General features: G+C 44.4%; 1 protein-coding gene across 1 annotated transcript in view; it reads right to left on the bottom strand.

Annotated features, from left to right (window-relative positions):
• Positions 1-483: 483 nt before the first annotated feature.
• The window catches only part of timm50 (translocase of inner mitochondrial membrane 50 homolog (S. cerevisiae)), a 26,771-nt gene continuing 4,965 nt past the window's right edge, over positions 484-22,289 (bottom strand). The window contains exons 3-11 of the mRNA XM_069710527.1: positions 21,563-21,594; positions 19,587-19,608; positions 10,682-10,740; positions 9,506-9,625; positions 7,443-7,547; positions 6,767-6,865; positions 2,946-3,102; positions 1,254-1,360; positions 484-1,147 (exon numbers count right to left, since the gene is read on the bottom strand). Of these exons, the coding sequence (XP_069566628.1) occupies positions 1,049-1,147; positions 1,254-1,360; positions 2,946-3,102; positions 6,767-6,865; positions 7,443-7,547; positions 9,506-9,625; positions 10,682-10,740; positions 19,587-19,608; positions 21,563-21,594 (800 nt within the window). The 3' untranslated portion in view covers positions 484-1,048. The remainder of the gene's footprint in view (positions 1,148-1,253; positions 1,361-2,945; positions 3,103-6,766; positions 6,866-7,442; positions 7,548-9,505; positions 9,626-10,681; positions 10,741-19,586; positions 19,609-21,562; positions 21,595-22,289) is intronic.

Raw genomic sequence — 22,289 nt, 5'->3', positions numbered from 1 at the left:
GGAACGACCGTTGGGCGTTTTCTTCCACGTAAAACGGCAGGACGGCGGGACGTGCAGAGGTCCGGTCGTGTAACATCAGTTTGTGACATCACAAACCTACAGAAAGTCCAAACAGCACATTTTCTGGATGCAGGTTGTGTGCATTTGTGTTTTGACACTTTCCCAGTATTTATTTAGCATCTAGACCGGCTTCATGATCAAAACAGAGATCTGAATTTATACAATTTGGGACCTTTAAAAACTACAGCTGTTGACTGATACAACTTTAAATAAGAAGGATGTATTTGTGAGGGTTTTTTTTTCTCTTCAATATTTACAGGCCGAGAGCCACAGACGGAGAAGGGACGTCACAAACTCAAAAATATAGACTAATATCGGTCATCGGTGCGTAGATTAAAGACGTCCTCGCTGCACCAGCGGCTCAGCTGCCGTCCCGAGTCTTCATCACGCCGGGCGCTCAGACATACTCGACAAACTCTCCTGAAATCTACCGACTGTTTATTATTATTTTTTAAGTCATAAACAACATTCACAATGGGGGCGTGGCCTCCAGCAGCCCGTCAGCAGCACAGTCCGAGACGCACAGAGGAACAGGAAATGAAGTAAACGTCCGAAGGCGGAGCGCCGCTGATCTCGGGTCAGGTCCTGTGAGCGGCGGGCCGGACCAGAGCCGGAGTGGCGATAGCGGCGCTGGTCCCAGATCGGCCTCCAACCACCAACAACAAGAGTCTAAACTGACCCGGATCCCCTCTGCTTGTTTTTTATTTTGTTTTTTTAACCAATCGGCAGCTTGAAACGCATCAGGTGACACCGAGATGGCCGAGGGAGGGGGCCACCGAAGCCCCGCCTCCACAAAACCAGGAAGCGTCTCTCTCATTGGTGCAGAGCCGGCCGAGCGTCCTCGCTCTGTTTCCGGCGCGGCCGACCCGCCCGCCGAGACCGCTCCGCTTACGTGGGACACAGGTCTCCCCCCTCCTCCCCCTCGCCTCACCTCAACGCTGGTGGAGAGCCGGGCTGCGATTGGTGGAAGTGTGAGGGGGGGCGGGGCTCACTGCTGCTTGGAGCGCCAGAACCGCGAGGTGATGGAGCCGAGGGAGAGTCCCTGTTTCTTCTGCTGGGAGAGCTCGGCCAGCCGCTGCTCCTCCTCCTGACGGCGGACGGAAACACCGGGTCAAAACAGAACCAGCCGGCCAGAACCAGCCGAGCCCCCCCCCTCCCCTCCCCCGTCAGGTGCGTTTGATTCCTCCTCCTACCTGCGCCAGCTGAGCCTGCCTGCGCTTGAAGGCGTCGATGGGGTCGTCCTCCAGAGCGTAGTTCTCCAGCACCGAGCGGACGTCGTCCACCCCGCTCAGAGCGATGGCTGCCGGGGAGACGAAGAAGAGGAAGAGGAGGTGAGACGACAGCAGTCTTCCTCAACACATCAGGGTTTTTTGTGACGGTTGCGATCAAAAAGTGTGATGTAATTTTACAGTCCGTTTTTCTGCGTGAATTTGAAAAAAATTACAGCTTGAGAAAAAAAAACACCCATTTAATTCGATAATTTTCCTCAAACCGCATCACTTCCTGTTTTTGGAGTTTTATTTGCTGATGAAAAACAGGATCAGAGACGTTCTGATTGAGTTATTTGTGTTAATAAAGTGAGTTTTTACTTTTTGTCGTTAATATTTTCAGCACAAATTCTGATGACGAAGTTTTTCTGAGTAAAAATCACAGCAATTAAAAAAAAAAAAAAGGATTTCCTGGAGCGACTGACGCATGAACAGGTTTTATATTCAAAACAGGTTCAGGTTTTCAAAGTCAAATTAAATCGACGACTTCAAATTGAACACAGAATATATAAAAAAATAAGAAAAGAAAAGAGATTGAGGAAAAAAACCAGACCAACAGTAAGATGATGACAATCATAATTCCCGAGAGCATCGTCGTGACGACGAAAGCGCGAGCTTTCAGTCGTAACTCTGTTTAGGGCCCGACGTTAAAAAGCTTTGACGCAACATTACTGCCGGAGAAAAATGTTTTCTTTAGGAATTCAGATGTTAAGAGCTCCGGATCCCCGACCACAGGATCGTCCCGTAAAAAACAACAACCTGAAGCCACATCTGGTTTCACTGCAGATGGATATAATCTGGATCTGATCAGCTGTTCGTGTGTTTTTCTTGACTTCACAGAAATAATAAAAAACAAAAAACAACAACCGCACACTGAGAATACGAGCGGCTGGCGGCCACCGTGACTCGGCGCATTTTTGTGAGCCGCCAAACAAAAAGCTTAAAATTAAGCTTTAATCACGAGGAGCTCCGCCCACCTGGCAGTCCCCATAGCAACAATAAAACTCTGCTGCTGCCGTAGATTAACACGTCGTATACTGATTTATTTTAAATGTCTCATATTAGGAGGACCTCAGGGCAGATTTCCAAAATGAAATCAGAGCTTTTATTTTTTACTGCATGAATGTAGTTTTCGTAAAAAAAAACCCCCAAAAAACGAAGCTAATGTGACGCTTGTTTGCGTAACTAAATTTTACCGTCAGCTGGCACTCTGTCGGTGTACACTGGACACATTTTATTCACTTTGGGTTTGATGAGAGAAGTTGAATGGGAGTCTATGGAGCCGGAGGCTTTTTGGAGCCGACCTCTAGTGGCACTCGCTGGTATTGCAGCTGAAGACACTTCTGGATCAGAACCATTTTACAGACCTGGAAGCTACGAACTCTTTTATATCCCGTCTGAGGTTTGGACGTAGATGAGGTGTTGCAATCTAGTACCAAATGAAACAACTTTTTTCGATCCTAGAATAATATTGAAGAAGTTCAGTTGGGCGCATAAAAGTGTTGAAGTTGAGTACTTCACTCGACTGTCTTTTTAATGATTTACTTTTAATTTTTTTTACTTTTTTATCTCTGAACTGAACAAGATATTTGCACGCCGAACGGCTCTGCGTCTTACTCTTCAGGAAGTTGGCGAGGTCGTAGAGCGTCCGGTCCTCGGAGTTTCCGTCCCACTTCTTTAGAGCCATGCCGTTGAACGGCTGCAGGCTGAACGCCTCCCGCTTACAGTCCACCACGATCACCTTACTGGTGTCCCGGTTCAGACACGACACGTCCTGGAAGACACGGAGACACGCAGACCTTTCAGAGGCTAGAGACTTCATATATATATATATATACACACACACACACCATAAGCTGTGGGACGCTGTTGACTTTTTCATGGCCTGATCAAATAAGGAACTTTATTATCTTGATGATACTTAATATTCAAAAGAGATTAAAAGAGACACACACACACACACACACACACACACACACACACACACACACACACACACACACACACACACACACACACACACACACACACACACACTTCTCTGGCAGCCGCAGCTGGTCCCTAAGTGTGTGTGTGTGTGTGTGTGTGTGTGTGTGTGTGTGTGTGTGTGTGTGTGTGTGTGTGTGTGTGTGTGTGTGTGTGTGTGTGTGTGTGTGACAGATGGAGAGAGACGCTGCTTGTTGTCTCCATCACCCGGCTCATCTGGTGCCCAGCCCCCCAAAAACTGCTGCTGAGGTGGCTATTTGTTTGTGTTTGTTTGTGTGTATATATATTTGTGCTAGTCGTGTAAACCCCAGCGGACACATCCGTCCATCCTCCTCACAGCCAATGAATAAAAGACATCTGTTTTCCTTCAGAGGGAGAGAGAGAGAGAGAGAGAGAGAGAGAGAGAGAGAGAGAGAGTGTGTGTGTGTGTGTGTGTGTGTGTGTGTGTGTGTGTGTGTGTGTGTGTGTGTGTGTTAATTTTAGTCTGCAAACTTCACACATCTTGTTGCTTTAAATTCTCATCAGAATATGATTCCTAAAATTTTGCAAACGACTGAATAAAGTGGGCGGCTGCTTATTACGCAATAGTTTATGTTTGTTCTTATGATAAATGACAAAAATCCAACAGTTGGAGTGTTGGCCCGGCAGTCACACACACACACACACACACACACACACACACACACACACACACACACACACACACACACACACACACACACACACACACACACACACACACACACACACACGAAAGGTCGCGGCCCGACAACTTCCAGCGCGCCGCACTTCTTCTCGTCTCTCGCTCTCTTTGTATGAAGAAATGCGGCTCGTCAAAACGTGCCGTGTGATGTTATTGGCAGGAGCCATCTGCGGCCGCCCGCCTCCGCGTGGAGATTAGAAAATAGAAATGACATCTACTGCTGTGAGGAACGTCCGCTGCTGCGCGGAGCAGACGCCGCGTCGACGTCCAGCCGGGGAAACCACAGCCGGACGCGTCACGGCGTTTCACTTCAGCTCGGCTCAACATCGCCGCTCAAAACACACTTTTTTTTATTTTTATTTTTTTTAACGCCCTCTCAGGTTTAACTGCTGGACAGCTGAATGTTTTCAAGAGGGTTTTTTTTGTTTTTTTGGGTGGGGTGGGGGGGCAACTTTAAAAGAATCTGCATGCACAGCTGCAGAATAAACTGATTTAAGAACAGGCTATGAACTATTTACTCTTCAAATAAGTAAAGCTTCAAATAAAAACAGATTCTCTCTTTAAAAAATTAATTAAACTTATTAGAGGAAAAAAAAAGCTGTTTGGTTTTGTGTCATCGTCTCATTGTTTCTTGAGTTTCTCCAGTTTTTACATGTAAAAAAAAATGAAACATCAGGCTTAAATAAAAAAATTTAAAATAAAAGAGTTTGAAGGAGGACAGTTAATCCAACTGTTGTGTTTTTTCTTTCTTATCCCGGCTGCTCAACAACAAACAATAAGATGTCTGATCCACGCTCAGATGCAGGCCAGCGAACAATAGCTGCAGGTTTTAGAGGAGGCCGAGCGACACGGAGGGCTAACGAGGAGTCACGTCGTCTGCGGCGTTATTTTCTAATATTTCTGAAGTGATATCAGACGCTGGAGAATAAAGCAGCTGGTAGCTCAATATGCTCTGTCGTTATGACACCGAACAATGTTGTTGTTGTTGTTGTTGAAGACTCCAGATTATGTTCGACTGTCGGAGATCAGGCGGCCACGCCCAGCAACTTCAGACGGTTTTTTTTTTTTTTTTAAAGGTTGGAGCTTTAAATAATCTGGTTAAATTAGACCTTTAAAAGCTCATCCTGAGGTAGAAACTGTCAATCAAAAGTATATATTAAATATATAAGTGTATATACTGGAGTCGGGGTGATTTATTTCATATGTAAGTGTGCAAACTCTCCAATTTCTATCCTGACATTTCTTTCCTTTATCTTCAAAGTAATCAGATATGTAGAACATGTCGTGAGTTTTACGTTTATTTTTTTTTAAAGCTTTAAGGTGTGTTTTTCGGGGATTATTATCGTCGCCGGCAGAAAAAGCACAGCCACGGTTTAACGAGGATTTTCCCTTTTCACGGGAGGTTTAATAACTTTCTCCGGACATGTGCAGCATTAATAACTCTCCCCTCAACATGTGCAGCATTAATAACTCTCCCCTCAACATACGGAGCATTAATAACTCTCCCCTCAACATGTGCAGCATTAATAACTCTCCCCTCAACATACGGAGCATTAATAACTCTCCCCTCAACATGTGCAGCATTAATAACTCTCCCCTCAACATGTGCAGCATTAATAACTCTCCCCTCAACATACGGAGCATTAATAACTCTCCCTGAGCATCTGCTGCAGCGCGTCATGGAGACGAGACGATATGTGGACATAAAGTGTGTCTTCTTTCTGGGAAGTAGGTTAACCAGCTTCCTTATGACACTCCAGAATGATCCTCAATAAAACAGGCAGAGGGAGAGAGAGAGAGATATGACAGTTGGAGGGAGACAGAAGGAGGAGGAGGAGGGGGAAGAGGAGGAGGGGGAAGAGGAGGAGGGGGAAGAGGGAGGAAGAAAGCAGAGAGGAGAGGAAGGAAGGGAGGAAGGAGGGTGAAAAGGAGGTGAGATAAGAGGAAGAGGGGAGAGAGTAGGCAGAAGGTTAATGAGGCCTGAGAGGGAGGAGGAGGAGGAGGAGTAGGAGGAAGAGGGGGGTGGTCTATTGTGACGAGGAGGAGGAAGAATCGATGGCAGCAGAAGGCAGCAATGGAGAGCAGACACAGTTGTAACAGCGTTCAGGTGTTTCATCAAGTTTCTCACAAACAAACAAGTCTGTTAATCTGAAAGAAACAAACTTCTCGAGGAGTTTTATTTTGTAAACACAGTTTCACTTCCTCCCGAAGAGAGCGCAACTTCCTGTCAGTCAACACATGTTCAAAGTCTGTACAGTTATAAACGTGACAATCGAAATGCGTTGAAATTTCAAATCATTACGAAATGTAACTTCATCGTTTTTATCAAAATAAGAGTCGAACAAATGTTCCTCAAATTTATGTTACTTAAAATGAACTCTTATTTTGAAAATAATCAGGATGAACAGACTTCTATTGGATTATTTCATACTTTTCTGTTTAAATCTATATTTCTCTTTATATATGTAGAAATACAGTATCATGTATTTACAGTATATAAACAATAAAAATAAATCTGTTTGAAGCAGTAAAATCAGCAATAAAAATGTTTATATATGTGAATGAATAAATCTTTATTCCTGTTTTGTAATTTACATTTTTAATCATCTCTATTTGTATTTTATAATTCATATTTAAATTTTCTTTTAATAACAAAATAACACACACACACACACACACACACACACACACACACACACACACACACACACACACATACACACACACACACACACACACACACACACACACACACGTGATGCCCCTCCATATAGTGTGTTGCGTCCCTGAAGAGACGATACATGACAAAACCCTGCGGGTCGATGCTGTCGATCAAAGGATACGCCGTCTGCGCACACACATAAACACACACAAACACAAACACACACACACACACACACACACAAACATTATATATTTTATCAAGTGTAGATGAAGATTATTAATCTGGAGATTATTCAATGAAAATATTGTCGGCTTTGAGCTGCAGGAGGTCGACTGTCTGTCTCTGTTTGTTTGTTTGTTTGTTTGTTTGTTTGTTTGTTTGTTTGTGGTCTGCAGACGACTGTAAACACGTCGACACACCTCACACACAAACGGAGCTGAGAGCCGACTGTGTTTACACGTCGAAGGAGAGAAAAGAGTTTCTTCAGGGAACATCGACGACTTGTTTTTAGTCCAAACTGACGGACAGATCTAACTTTTTTTTTTTAAATTTTATCTGATGCAGCCTGTAAAGCCCTGTGTGTGTGTGTGTGTGTGTGTGTGTGTGTGTGTGTGTGTGTGTGTGTGTGTGTGTGTGTGTGTGTGTGTGTGTGTGTGTGTGTGTGTGTGTGTGTGTGTGTGTGTGTGTGTGTGTGTGTGTGTGTGTGTGTGTGTGTGTGTGTGTGTGTGTGTGTGTGTGTGTGTGTGTGAGTCATACTCACCATGCCCGTCTCTGCCGTGAAGACGACGATCTCGTAGAGCGGTGCCAGCTGCTGGAACAGGTAGTCGATGCCGGGACGTTTCTTAAAGCGCCAACCTGTTGACAGCTGGAAACACAGACGGAGACTGAACAACGTACGTGTGTGTGTGTGTGTGTGTGCAAGCATCAACCAGCAGTGATGTCATCAACCAGCAGCGACGTCATCAGTGATGTCATCGTTGGTTTGTGAACGTTATGAATCCTCCAGTTCAGATTCTGTCCGTCACCATCTTTGATAGTTCGGAGCGGTTTGAAGCAGGAAGTGACCATATTTGGACGAGCTGGGGGAGGAGCCAGCGGTGGATCTGACCGGAAATCTGACGATACTACGTCCCGCCCACCGATAGCTGTAACCTGACTGCACCACAGGCCTGTCAATCAAACAGACACGCCCCCAAAAACAGGTCTTCTTGAATCTTCTTTTCTAATGAATGAGGGATTATTTTCAGATGGACCTCCAGAAAACTAAGAAGAAGGAGTGACTTTAGCTAACAACACCGAGATAACTGATGGACACATTTTATTCACTTTGGATTTGATGAGAGAAGTTGAATGGGAGTCTATGGAGCCGGAGGCTTTTTGGAGCCGACCTCTAGTGGCACTCGCTGGTATTGCAGCTGAAGACACTTCTGGATCAGAACCATGTTACAGACCTGAAGCTACGAACTCTTTTATAAACAGTCTGTGATTTCACAATGTGTGTGTTATCCTGAAGTGTGTTTGTGTTTGTGTCTCAGACAGCGAAGGCTTCTCTCTCATTGTGTTCAGGACTTTCTGATAATCTGCAGCTGTGATTACAGATATAAAATGCTGCTGACAGTTAAGGCAGTTAATGTTTGTATGAGTGTGTGTGTGTGTGTGTGTGTGTGTGTGTGTGTGTGTGTGTGTGTGTGTGTGTGTGTGTGTGTGTGTGTGTGTGTGTGTGTGTGTGTGTGTGTGTGTGTGGTCGAAGGGTTAACAGTGGGGACAAAGAGGAAAGAAAGCTGTGTATTGAAACACGCTGTGGGGGCGATTAGGTAATGAAGGATAAAAGTGTGTGTGTGCGACACAAGATGAAGTGGTGAGGCAGGTGAAGGTGTGTGTGTGGTTACAGGTGTGTTTGTTTGCTTTAACAAGCAGCAGGTGTCGAGTTACGGCTGCTGTGCACCTGTCAGGTGAGCAGTGTGTGTGTGTGTGTGTGTGTGTGTGTGTGTGTGTGTGTGTGTGTGTGTGTGTGTGTGTGTGTGTGTGTGTGTGTGTGTGTGTGTGTGAAAAGGTGGTGGTGGTGGTGGGGGGGAGGGAGGACGGGGGTGGCGGGACACACCTCCAACACATCTTCCACCTGCTCCATGAAACCATTCATCCTCTTTTTAACTGTTACCTGTTTTCCTCTGTTTGCCCTTAAAGGGCCGTGTCCCTCCAGCTCCCCTACAAAACCTTCATAACAGTAATTAACACCAATTCATCCAAAAAAATGTGGGAAGTCTGGCCTTCAAAATAAAATGACCTAATGAAATGTTTGTGATCAAAGGAAGTGATTCCATATTACTGGATGTTAAATGAGTTTTCTCCACACGTCCAGTTGTCAGAGACGTCTCTTTGTTTGTTTCATCCAGCAGGTCTATGTGTTGAATGAACATGAATTAAACAGCATCTAAAGCTCTTATTTTGACAGCTGATGTCGTCCTTGTTTCTATATTCCAGTCATAGACGGTCTGTTCTGGAAACATACGCAGCTTTTAGGACCTTTTAGGATTTATTTTTGTAACTTTTAGCCGGATGGTTCTCCAAGTTCAATAAATAAATAAAATATAAATATTTCTGTGATGTGAAGCATGATTATTATCAAAGGAAGTGATTACATATGTATTCCTTTATCAGGTAGGGCTTTAAAAAAAAAAAACCTCTACGTCTCTACCTGCTGTCTGAAAAGGTGCCGAGTTACCTCCGTTTTAATTTTTTTTAACAATACCCCCCCCCCTCCCCCGGCGATGTTTTACGACACTTTTGATTGACAGGAGGAGAAAGGAGAGCGCGGACACGTACCGACCACTCCGGGTGCAGCAGGACGTCGGTGAGCTCCAGGACCAGGGTGTAGGGCGGCTGGTAGTACGGCTCCTTCAGAGGGTCGGGCAGCAGCTTCGGGCTGGTGGGCTCGATGATCATCTGTAAACAACAACAACAACACAAACAAACATCAGGTCACTGTTCAGAAATCAAAGCTTTTTTTTTTTAACACCACAAACAGCATCCAGAGTCAGACAAGGAAGTTTGAACGTAGGAAAAACCAGCCAGGAACCTCCCGAGGACAGCCGTGGAAAAAACACAAAACAAACAGGAAGCCGGGATATCCTGGTTTTTTTCCTGTGAATCAGTTTTTTCTATCAGCGAAACGGAGTGAAAGTGAAACCGAGGAGCGGAACAGTAAGAGAACGACTGTGTGGACGGAAAGTTTGACTTAAAACAGAAAACCTGCAACATTCACATGAATAAGAACGACAACCTGAGTGTTCCTGAGCCCATGCAGTGATTTCCACCACAGAATCATGGCTGTTTCTTTTAAAGCAGTGCCACCAGAGGCCCAAAGATCACAGCCATCCAATATTGGTTTTCAGTCTCGTCGCTTGCATCAGATTTTGGGGTACAAAAAGGGCGTGTTGTCGTGTTGGAGAACCTTGTTGCCATGGCGCCACAGTTCAGATTGTCAGCAGCGAATGTTTCCCCCTCCGACGCCTCAGAAGGTCCCAGTAGAACTCTGTGTTGACGGTCTGACTCCGGGGGACAAATTCACAGTGACACAACCTCCGCCAACGTCAAAGAAAACCTGGCGTCTCCTGACCTGATGCGCCTTCTTCAGGGCTCAGACAGTGAAGCTCCGCCCCTCTTTGAAACGTGAAAGTCACTCAGAAACAGCTTGCCCGGCTCGTCGCCGTAGACTTTCTGAAATGTTTCAAGGGTCTCTGTTGACCATTTCCACAGCTGGGCAAAAAAAAATCTAGCCCCGATTCTGTGGTGGAAATCAATGCATGGGCTCAGGAACACTCGGCCGTTAGCGGGCGTGTTGAAGATTTTCTGTATTCCCAAAATTTTACAGAAATTCTGATGTTTCTCTGCTCCAGTTTCAGGTCCACGGTGACATCACCAATGTTCTCGTTACCAGCGGTCACGTTAATTGACAGAAAAGCAGGTAAAAGCATCCCAGCTGGGGATGATTCGACTCACCTGTCTGTAGTCCTGGAAGTATTTGAAGGTTCTTTTTAACTGTTGGACGCCTGGAGGGTCTAAAACAAAGAAAGGAGAGAAAAATAAGTTCAGACGACGTGAAGAAAAACTCTCGAAAGAGTCGAATCGTCTCTACAAAAAGTAAAACCCTTCAAAGTGTTTTAACACAATAAGACGAGCTGTCTGTAGTCATAGAAACAACATCCGGACTTCCCCGTTTTTGCTGCACATCGACGTGCCGGAAGTTTGTTTTACTTCCTCCTGGAAGGAAACGGAGCCGATCCGATCGGTGATCAGTGATGTCACATGACCCGCAGCCTCCACACTGATCAATGAGACGGGCCTGCTGACGCCGCCGCTGATAAGCTGCCTCCAGCTGTCAACGTTGCTAATGACCAATAATAATAAAGACTTGGTTTCCCAGGGGGCCGCGGGCTCATTACGGCAAATAGGAGAACAATAACGAGAAACACCCGAACACACGCTGAACGCTCTGCTCCCGGGGGACTCGATCCCCCAGAGTGCATTGCAGCGTGCTGAAGCAGGAAGCAGAAGCCATCTGCCGCGAATACGCGCTGAGTGGGCGTTTCACACTATGTACACGTATGTGTGGTAAATAAGTGGGGGGGGGGGAACTGGGGGGGGGAGGGGGAGGGTTGTTAGTTAGTTAGTTAGTTAATCCGTTTTATTATCACATAAACTGATTGCTTGGACTTCGACTAAACATCTTGTTTAATCTCATCTGATCCAAAAGTCCAAAATCTCCAACAAAGACTCAGAAAAGTCTCAAATATTTCACATTTTTGCTCAAAAAACAAAATCAATTCTTGGTTTATGAAAATGTATTTTCTGTTGATCAATTGGTCGACTAATCATCGCAGCTCTGAAATAAAGTCAACAGAAAGACCAAAACGTGCAGCTCTGAAACATTCAGCTTTCTCAGTTCGAGTTGATCTTCAAAGTTTAATCTTTGTAAATGTTTTCAGGTTTTAAAAGCGTTTGTTCAGACAAAACGGCAAAAAACGAGCGCTCGGCTTTTTCTTCGTACGTTTTTTGAGCTGATTTTCTGCTTTCGATGATTTCGACGATCAGCTGCTGCAAACACACCGAACAAACAAACAGATGCAGTGTGTGTGTGTCTCTGTGTGTGTGTGTGTGTCTCTCTGTGTGTGTGTGTGTGTGTGTGTGTATGTGTGTGTCTGTCTGTAATGAAATGAAGTGGGGTGATAACATGCGCTGTGGAAGAGGATGTTTAACCCACACACACACACACACACACACACACACACACACACAGCACGAGACTGTAAGCGACGCTATTGAGTAACCACTCCCCTGGGAACCCCTCCAAACACCCCATAATAGCAGGAGAGAGTGTGTGTGTGTGTGTGTGTGTGTGTGTGTGTGTATTCCTATGATGTCAGCCCCGACAGTATGCCTTCTTCCATGGGGGAGGGGGAGAGGGGGGGGGATTAATGCAGGCTTTTATCATGTTAATGGTAGAGGATGGGTGATGGAAAGGAGGTGACGGAGGTGACAGGGGAGGTGGGGGGGCGGGGAGTGGAAGTGATGCTTCAGGGTGGCTGAACGGAGGATGACAGGAAAAGGATGAAGAGGAGGAGGAAGATTTGTCACCCTGCCAGTCGGGAGGACGTCGACGTTCATGTTGACGTTTCGGGAGTTTCAGGAGAAATTCTGTCAAACCGAAAACATCTCAAACGGTTTGTTGGACTTCAGTTCAGATATTCGCTCGTATCCGGTAAAAAAAGAACATCTATAAATGTGTTCAGGAAACTGCCTCAAACACAAATATTTGACATGTTTCTGACTCCTCTGTGAACTCATATCTCCAGTTTTTTTGTTTTTTTTAATGGTACAAATGCTTTTACAGGAAAGTCTGAGCTGCCTTTGAATAAAAGGTATTTTGTCTGTGTTGTCACTTTGAAAATAAAAGTAAATTAGAGGAAAGACTTTTTGACAATAAAGTGGAAAAGTTGTAAATTAAATGAACATTTTATTTCGTGAACAAAGTGGAAATTAGGGAAATTCAAGCAAAACTCTACGATTCGAAATTCGCTCTGCAGTATTCGACTTTTCTTCTCGATATTTTGACATGTTCCTCGGTAGTAAAATTGTTAAAAAGTTCTCCTCTTACTTTTGTGTTCCTTAATGTCGCCCAAATACTCCGTTGTAGTGTTGTTCATTAAAGACCAAAACTTTAAAGCGTCATTTCATCAAACTGACCTGATATTTCAACAAGCTTTATATTAACATTCATCCTTTAAGGAGTTAAAGCTGCAGCCGGCGGCTGTTTGACTGTCGGATAACTGAGATTCCTGTCCGTCACGTGTTTTTCGTCCTGATGATATTCTGCGAGCGTGGATGGACGAGAAGCCGCCTCCTCTTTCTCCTCCTTACTCGTTGCGCTACCTTTCATCTTCTAACGGTCTTCCTTTCATTGTCAATGTCAGCTCTTTGTGTGGGAGGCCTCGTCTCCGCTGGGCTGTCAGATCGCGGCTGTTTTCCTCGGAGCCGGCCTGGGTGGGCCGATCCGGGCCGATCTGGGCCGATCTGAGCCAATCTGGGCCGATCTGGCTGCATTCATGTCGTACTTTGGCTGCTGCGATGTGCAGAGCTGGTAATTTAATGGGATGTTGATTACAGCTGGAAACACTTGCAGCCAAATAAAAGGCCCGACCCGACACACACCAGCTACTTTTGGGAGGTGAAAACGAATGTCAGGCACAGCAAGTTTCTTTTCATTGCACACGCTGCAAAAAATATCGGACATTTGCTGAGCAGAGGATACAGCGGCCTCTCTGGCCACAAAAGGTAACTACAGGAACGGTGCACGCACCAAGCTTTACGCTGTACATATAAAAAGAGACGTAGTCTGCAAAGGGAAGCCAATCAAGCATCATCCATCAGTGATGTCATCGTTGGTTTGTGAACGTTATGAATCCTCCAGTTCAGATTCTGTCCGTCACCATCTTTCTAGTTCGGAGCGGTTTGGAGCAGGAAGTGACCATATTTGGACGAGCTGGGGGAGGAGCCAGCGGTGGATCTGACCGATCTGATCGGAAACCTGACGATACTACGTCCCGCCCACCGATAGCTGTAACCTGACTGCACCACAGGCCTGTCAATCAAACAGACACGCCCCCAAACACAGGTCTTCTTGAATCTTCTTTTATAATTAACAACGGGGCTGTTCAGTGTCCGTTGGCTGAATTGTATAAAAGTGTTACGACTCATCAGATTTATAGTCGAGAAGAGAAGGGAATGAGGGGAAGATATTCTCATCAATAGAAATAATAGAGCAGAAACAGGTTAAATTTTGCTTTGACAAAAAAAGAAGAAGTTGTGTTCACAGTAAAATTGCTGTTGGGAGTTGTGAGGTGGAAAATTGGTTGCTGGCACCAAACTTCCTCAATGCTCGTTCTGGATCTAATGAGTCGTTGCTGTTATACATAAAACAAACAACTTTTTAATGATGTACTTTAGGTTCCAAGCTAAAAAAAAGAAAAAAAAGAAAAACAAAAGGTCCAATTAATTTGATCAGGTTGAAATTTTTCCTGCAGCTGTGGTGAAATCCCAACATGAGATCAGTGATTTCAAGCTGCAATTTTCAAACTAATGACTAACAATCATTAAACTGACTGGAAACCATTTAACTAGCTTAATGAAGGTCAAGGAAAATATTTCAATTTGTATGTTCTGTCACATGTCACATCCAAAAACATGCACTTCAGGTCAGGTTACCTGGCGCCGCGGTCGTGGCAGCCTGCTGCAGGATCTCCCCCCTGAGAGCCCCCCTGCTGTAGTGAAGACATTTCCCCTCGGGGATTAATAAAGTGTATAAAAAAAATCTAAAAATAAAAAAAAAAAAAAAAATGAGCCTGAATGTGGGAAAATATTCCACTTCCAAATAAAATGTAAAAATAAAAGGGGTGGGGGAGAGGAGGACGGAGAGGAAAACAAGATGACAACGGCCAGTTAAGAATGGAGAGATGAGGAATGAACGAGGGAGCGGCCGAGCAAAAAAATAATGAGAGAAAAGATGAAAGCGGGAAGAGACAGTTAACACAGTGCAGAGAGGAGGAGGAGGAGAAGGAGGAGGAAGTAATTAAAGAGGTGAGACAGCAGGGATGAGCAACGTGAGATGAAGAAATGATGGAAAGTAAAAAAGAAGAAAATGAGAAACAGGAAAAAAAAAAAGAAGAGAAACAATGAAGGAAAGGAGAAAGGTTGGAGGAAAGGAGGGATGAAGTTAAAGGAGGGAGGTGTGGAGTGATGGATGGATAGATGGATGGAGGGGCCTCCGTCCTAAACAAAAGCCGCGGTCAGGCCCGGCATCTGCTGCACAGCAACACCTCCTCCTCCTCCTCCTCCTACGTCAATCGGTTGTTTTTTTGTGCGGGTGACAAACGGCAGCGTGGGCTGGCCTCTTTAATGTTTGGACCTGAGTGTGTGTGTGTGTGTGTGTGTGTGTGTGTGTGTGTGTGAGTGTGTGTGTGTGTGTGTGTGTGTGTGTGTGTGTGTGTGTGTGTGTGTGTGTGTGTGTGTGTGTGTGTGTGTGTGTGTGTGTGTGTGTGTGTGTGTGTGTGTGTGTGTGTGTGTGTCTGGGGAGAAGGAGAGAGTGTGTTTTAATGTTAGAGCAGCAGGATGTCAGATCTGGGCCTTCATGGATGTAATCAGCACCACCACATTAATTCCTTTCTGAAAACTTGAACCCGATTCCAAATTGCCTTAAAGCTGCAATACCAGCGAGTGCCACTAGAGGTCGGCTCCAGAAAGCCTCCGGCTCCATAGACTCCCATTCAACTTCTCTCATCAAATCCAAAGTGAATAAAATGTGTCCATCAGTTATCTCGGTGTTGTTAGCTAAAGTCACTCCTTCTTATTAGTTTTCTGGAGGTCCATCTGAAAATAATCCCTCATTCATTAGAAAAGAAGATTCAAGAAGACCTGTTTTTGGGGGCGTGTCTGTTTGATTGACAGGCCTGTGGTGCAGTCAGGTGACAGCTATCGGTGGATTGAAAAGATTTGTTTTTTTTAAGCACTACATAAATATGTAATCCCTTTCTTTGATAGTGATCTAAATACTTTAGTTGTAATTTTTTTATATATATATTTACCTATTTATCTACACAAAACATTTCAAGCTCCCGCAAATACTGCATAAAAACGAGAAACGCTGCTTTGAAGATATTCTGTTTTAATAACAGTGACCGTGATGTCCCGCACGTGGCTTCGTGTTACAAAAGAAACATTTAGCCGACTTCGCAGGAAAACTCGGCGGTATAAATCGTGTATCAACATTCAGCCTGAAAACAGAGACGTGATTTGTGGACTTTCATGTTTGTGTTCTTTTGTGCTCTTTGAAGCTGCTACCAGGTGATTGGTGTCCGTTGCATGCTGCATACAGTAGTTTCACATCGTCTGTCAATCACGTTAATCCTTCCGTCGAACGCTCTATTCATCGTCAGATCTGCAGTTCAGCTGCAGGACTTCTCCCTTAACGCGTCTTTGTTTAGTTTTATTGCTGCACTGTTTTGTTTAAATCTGCTTTTAATTGTTGGGCTGTTTTTTTTAACCGTTTTTTTTTTTAGTTTCTTTATCTCAGAACATCAGACGACTTCTGGGCGTGTCGAGAAAATAAAAAAATAAAAACGCGTACATGTCATCAGAAATCTGTTTGAAAAAAAATTCCGCAAACAACTGTTATTTTCAGATGAACCTCCAGAAAACTAATAAGAAGGAGTGACTTTAGCTAACAACACCGAGATAACTGATGGACCCATTTTATTGACTCTGAGCCCGACCTCTAGTGGCGCTCGGTGGTATCGCAGTTTAAGGCTTTTTTTTTCAGACGCAGAAGCCACGTTCACTTTCTGTGGTATGAAAAGATGCGGCGACACAAACTGCCGAAGAAAGAAGAAGAGCGCACGGACTAAATACAGCAGGGAGGAAAGGACCACGAGGGACAGGTGAAACTAATCATTGGGCGGAGCCAACAACCGTACATGTTTCGCTAAAAATCAGCTCAACTCAATTTTAACAGCTGACGACGATGACAAAACATGAGCTGAAGATGCTACAAAACACAGAGCACCGGTCACTATTAGAGATGTCATCAATCCTCTGTGTGTGTGTGTGTGTGTGTGTGTGTGTGTGTGTGTGTGTGTGTGTGTGTGTGTGTGTTGGGGGGTGGGGTGTCTCATTTCCTGGTTGCTATGGTATCCAACGCTCCTTTGCATCACGCACACGAATACCGCCACTTGGCACGCGCTAACAGAGTCTGTAGCCAAACACTTCCCTCAAGACCCATTCATACCTCCATTCATCCTCGCTCACCTTCTGCTGCTCCCGGAGGAGGAGGAGGTGAAGCAGAACACATGGTGACAATATGAAAAGGAGGAGAGGACTGAGAAGGACGGAATTAAGACCAGGAGGAGGATGAGGAGGAGGTGGAGGAGACGAAGGAGCAGAGATTATCCCTCTAATGTCCCTCAGGGATCATGAACTTTTAGTCCCGGTCCCTAAAACCCATCAGCCATGATTTGGCCTCGTTTCCCTGAGAGGTCCCCGGTGTCCCTGAGAGGTCCCCGGTGTCCCCGAGAGGTCCCCGAGGTCATGATTGGCCCTCGTTGCTCTGGAGAGGGCCGACGGGAGAGGTCGGGGCGCGAGTCAACAGGAAATCATTTAATATCATTTACCACCTTTCAGAGGATCAATATGTGACGATGTCCTCATCAAACGGTGATGTAATCATCATCTGTTGCCTGTTTGAGAAGCCACAACCTTCATGAGGAAGAACTCGTGTTGTGTGTTGTGACCACTGGCTGTTTGTTAGCTGGTTGTCAGACTGTCAACACCGAGTTCTACCGGGAACCTTCTGAGGTTCTGTTCTGGTTTCGGACTTCTTTTCTGCTCCTGTCCCTCGTGGTCCTTCTCTCCCTGCTGTATTTAGTCCGTGCGCTCCTCTTCCCTCTTCGTCAGTTTGTTTCAGTCACCCGTCTGTTGCTGCGTCTTTTGAAACTCAAGATCATGCAAACCTACTGAGCTGTGGCGCCATGGCAACAGAAACAGCCTCCAAACTTCTCACCTTGTACTCAACAATTTCGTGGAAGTAATGAATGCAGGATTTTTTTTTTTTTTTTTTTAAATCAAACAAACAGGAAGAAATCGTGGATCTGCTGGGGGATTATTTTCAGCAGCGGATTAATCCACATTTAGTGCTCTATAGAGTATTTGGGGAAAGAGGACGGTTGATTGGGCAGAATATTTCCAGACAGGTGTTCACCCGTCTATAAGGTGTGACGGACAGCTGTGAGCGTCACATCAACTCTCCGGCTGAACGATTTCTGATCGCCGGTCAATTACAAATAATCCCTTCGTCAATATCTCAGTGTTCCCGCGGACCGTGGGAACACGCCGGGAACCTTCTGTTCAGGAATCAATCAATCCACCCATCCATCTGCACGTCCATCCGTCCCTCCTATCTGTCTGTCAGCACCATACTCCATTCACTTTTTGTCCAATTTAAGCCCCCAGTCTAAAAAAAACCAACAACCCTTCCTCTGGCTGTAAATAAACAACACGACAAAGACAGACGGAGAGGACGATGAAAAGACACAAAGAAAGGAGGTAATAAAGTTACAGACGCGGAGATGGACACTTTCTGCGGCCAGATGAGGACAAAGTGGACCTCTGGGAGCGCTTCATGACGGAGAGAGGGCGGGAGGGACGGGAGGAGGCAGACCTGGACCTCTGGGAGACGGAGCTATTGATGAAGTGATTATTAGTAGTGAGAGGCGATCGGAGTTCGTTTAGACGGCAAGCAGATTGATGGGAGGATTTATCACTCACCCTCTTCATCACTCATCCTCTTCATCATTCACAGCCGGTTCAATGCTGATGTTCATTTAAAGGAGTATTTCAAGTGCTCAGACGAGAAGTTTTTGTAATATTTAACCGACTCCCTTCTTATTTTTAGCCCGTAAAAACTCATTTAAGGAACATTTTTGTTTACTTTTAATAAACGGAAGCTTTTTTTTTGCATTGATTTGTATGACAACACCTTTTAAGCACGGCAGTCAAGATTTAGTTATGTTTCCTGGTTGAAGACTTAATTTGAGTTTAAAGTGAGTTTTTTTTGGTGTCAAATTGCAGGAAAAATTTTGATAAACAATTTAAAAAAACTTCCTTAAAGCTCCGTATCTTTACTGAACAGACGGTCTGTGACTTGTCCTTTCAACAGACACGCCCCCAAAAACAGGTCTTTTTGAAGCTTATTTTCTAATTAATGAGGGATTATTTGACGATGAATGGGAGTCTATGGAGCCGGAGGCTTTTTGGAGCCGACCTCTAGTGGCACTCGCTGGTATTGCAGCTGAAGACACTTCTGGATCAGAACCATTTTACAGACCTGAAGCTACGAACTCTTTTAGAAACAGTCTATAAACATCACGAGACAGTTGGTTGATGGAGGAGCTCTTTTTAACAGGAATGTAAATGTGCTTTTGGGGGGTCGGACAGGCAGTTTGGAGGGATGAGTGATGGGACATGGGCATATGGAGGGTTTACACACACACACACACACACACACACACACACACACACACACACACACACACACACACACACACACACACACACACACACACACACACACACATATGCCTACACACAGAGAGCAGTTGGCAGTGCCATCGAGGCTCCGGAGTGATCCATCATCCAAACAAACACTGACACACACACACGATCCAACACGACCTCAGTGTGTGTGTGTGTGTGTGTGTGTGTGTGTGTGTGTGTGTGTGTGTGTGTGTGTGTGTGTGTGTGTGTGTGTGTGTGTGTGTGTGTGTGACGGACGTAAAAAGAGAAACGTGTTCACACTCACCTCTGTCGAACTCATCAGGAATCTGTCAGAGCAGAGAGCAGAGTCATTACACACATCACACACACACACACACACACACACACACACACACACACACACACACACACTGACAGTAAATAATGCTTGTTGTGACGACAACTCAATCGATGTTTTCTTTTTGTGTTTACGGTGGAACAGACGAAGCCGATCGACGATCAATCGATTTGGTTTTAGTTTTTTTAACCAATGAAGAAAAACATTTTTACAGACGAGAAAAATATATACAGATGATAGCTCCTCTTATTGACTTCAAATTGACAAAAAAACTATTATTAAATTCACTTATTTGGTTTCAGCATTAATTTTCTAGTCTGAAATTAATTAAAGTTTGATTGGTTGATTGATTATCAGTGAGGAGGAGCAGGTGATGAAGGTGGAGGAAAGTAAAACATGTTGGAGAAGCAGTGAAGAAGAAGGCGGGCGTTCAGGAAGCTGGTGAATGCCTCCACCTGGTGGCCGCGAGGCAGAACTGCACTCACCCCGTCGGCCCAGTACAGAAAGGCTGCTGTGACCTCTGACCTTTCACCTCCTTTCTACCAGTTACTTCTGCACTCAGAAATCAGCAGTGATGAAAACCTTTAAATTTAAGTCTCAAATGAGACACCTGGGTGTTCAGACTGGGTTTGATTGACAGCTGTCAGAGCTATCTTTTTTTTTTTTACAATTAGTGACACAATCAGAAATATAAAACTACTCTGTGTTGTGTTTTATTATTTCCTCTCCTGTCCTGGAAATTAGCTCAAATCTGGTAGAAACATCTTTCATCTTTTTGAGATACATGTTTCCTATTATAAATAAACAAAACCAGAATAAAAAACAACGGGTATTTAATATATTTTGACTGTGCACCAACGTTTGTTTACTTTTTAAAAGTGTTTCCTTTTAAAAATGAAAATAACTACGGAGCCAAACTTGTGTTTTTCTCCAGGAAATGTTCCCGCTGTTTTAAAATCTCAGGATCTGAAGGAGACGTCGCCTTCGCTGGTTTTAATTTAAATCCATCAATGATCAGTGATTCTGATGGTGGTTAGTGGTGGTGGAGGGGGGGGGTCATCAAACCCGACAGAAAACATGTGATTAGAGGAAACCAGATGTTAACATGTGGAGATGAACTGATGTGGAGGGGTCGTGTGAACGAGGCCGTTAAAAAGCACGTCGACACCACTGTAGAGCTGCAGCCCGGGAGAGCAGGAAGAGGAGGAGGAAGAGGAGAAAGAGCAGAAGGAATAAGGAATAGGAGGAGGTCCATTTGCGTGTCTTTAAAGATGATAACACGGTTAACATCTGCGCTGCGACGACTTCAGAGGACCAGAAGTCGAGATAATTGAACTCTTTGAAGTTCCTGACTCGTCTCAGTTGCCTGTCGAGTGTGCTACGCCACCATCACCCCCTCCTCCCCTTCCTCCTCCTCCTCCCACTCTTGTATGACAATGAACCAAAGGGTTCGTTGGAGGTGAGATAAGTGTGCTCCTTCCTTTCCCGTCCCCACACCTCCCACGGTTCCCACCCCACCCCCCCTCTCCCGTCAGAGGAAGTGTGCCTTTGACAACAGGAAGAGGAGGCGACCCCGAACGCCGCCACGCTTCAAATGCAGGGAAAGAAAAGTCACAGCAGCACGGCGAAGTGTGCGAACGTAAAATTAAACTAAAAGTTTGAAAGAAGAACCACGAAAAGCTTCAACTAATTTTAGATCCGTTATTCTGAGACTCTTTTTTTTTTTTTAATGTCTAATTTGGTCTGAAAGTCAGAAAAACAACCAATTCTCTAAATATTTGACATTTCTGCCTGACGAGGGACTCAAAACTATTAGTTTATTGTTATTAAAGATAATCCAAATAATGGATAAAGTTTTTCCAATGAGAAGCTCTAAAACACGAATACTGTGCGTTTTATTTATATTAATCAACAAGCAAATAACTGTAAACGGTAAAACTCACCGTGTTTCCTTGTTCGTCCGCCGAATTTGTGCCTGAAAACAGAAAAAAAGAAGCAGCAGTTTTATGAGCCGTCGTGGAGACGGTTCGCTTCATAAAAGGAAGAAGACAAACTTACAGTCGAGTCTTTTTTTCAGCGCGACACAAACACGTTATTTCGTGTTTTTACGCGCAAAGTTCGAGCCTTCATGTTTGTCTGTAAGAAGATAATTAGCGTCCGGTGGCTGTGTTTTTGGCCGTGATGGTCCCTCTCCGGCCTCCACCGGGGGGGAAGGTCTGAGCAGCTAATTAGTTTGCAGATTTTCTGATTGAGTCAGATGTAAAAAATAAAAAAAGAGACCTGGAGATGAATCTGAGTCGGATACGGTCCAATTCATATCGATGATTTATTCCTGAGTTCATCAGATAGCAGAGATATAAAGATGTCAGATGAGATCAAATAAAATGAGGTAATCATTTATATTATATTTGTGTGTATATATTAATAAGTAGTAACAATATTCTATTAAATATGATATAACACATAATATGTTCACAAGTAACCAACATCCGACTCAAGAAGTTGGAAAAAATAATAAACTAAAGGACATTATTAGCAGTTTTAGAGTGAATTTAAAGCCTGTTGGTCTGAATGACATTTTTTTTTACCTTACACACACATATATATATATATACACTGTGTATATACAGTGGGTACGGAAAGTATTCAGATCCCTTTAAATTTTTCACT

Source organism: Brachyistius frenatus, unplaced genomic scaffold, assembly GCF_029030835.1.
Source record: "Brachyistius frenatus isolate BFR_SWC_R1_liver_20210118 unplaced genomic scaffold, ASM2903083v1 Contig_92, whole genome shotgun sequence".
NCBI lineage: Eukaryota > Metazoa > Chordata > Actinopteri > Embiotocidae > Brachyistius > Brachyistius frenatus.
Note: the sequence above shows the minus strand (reverse complement) of the source record. Positions and strands in the feature narration are given on the sequence as shown.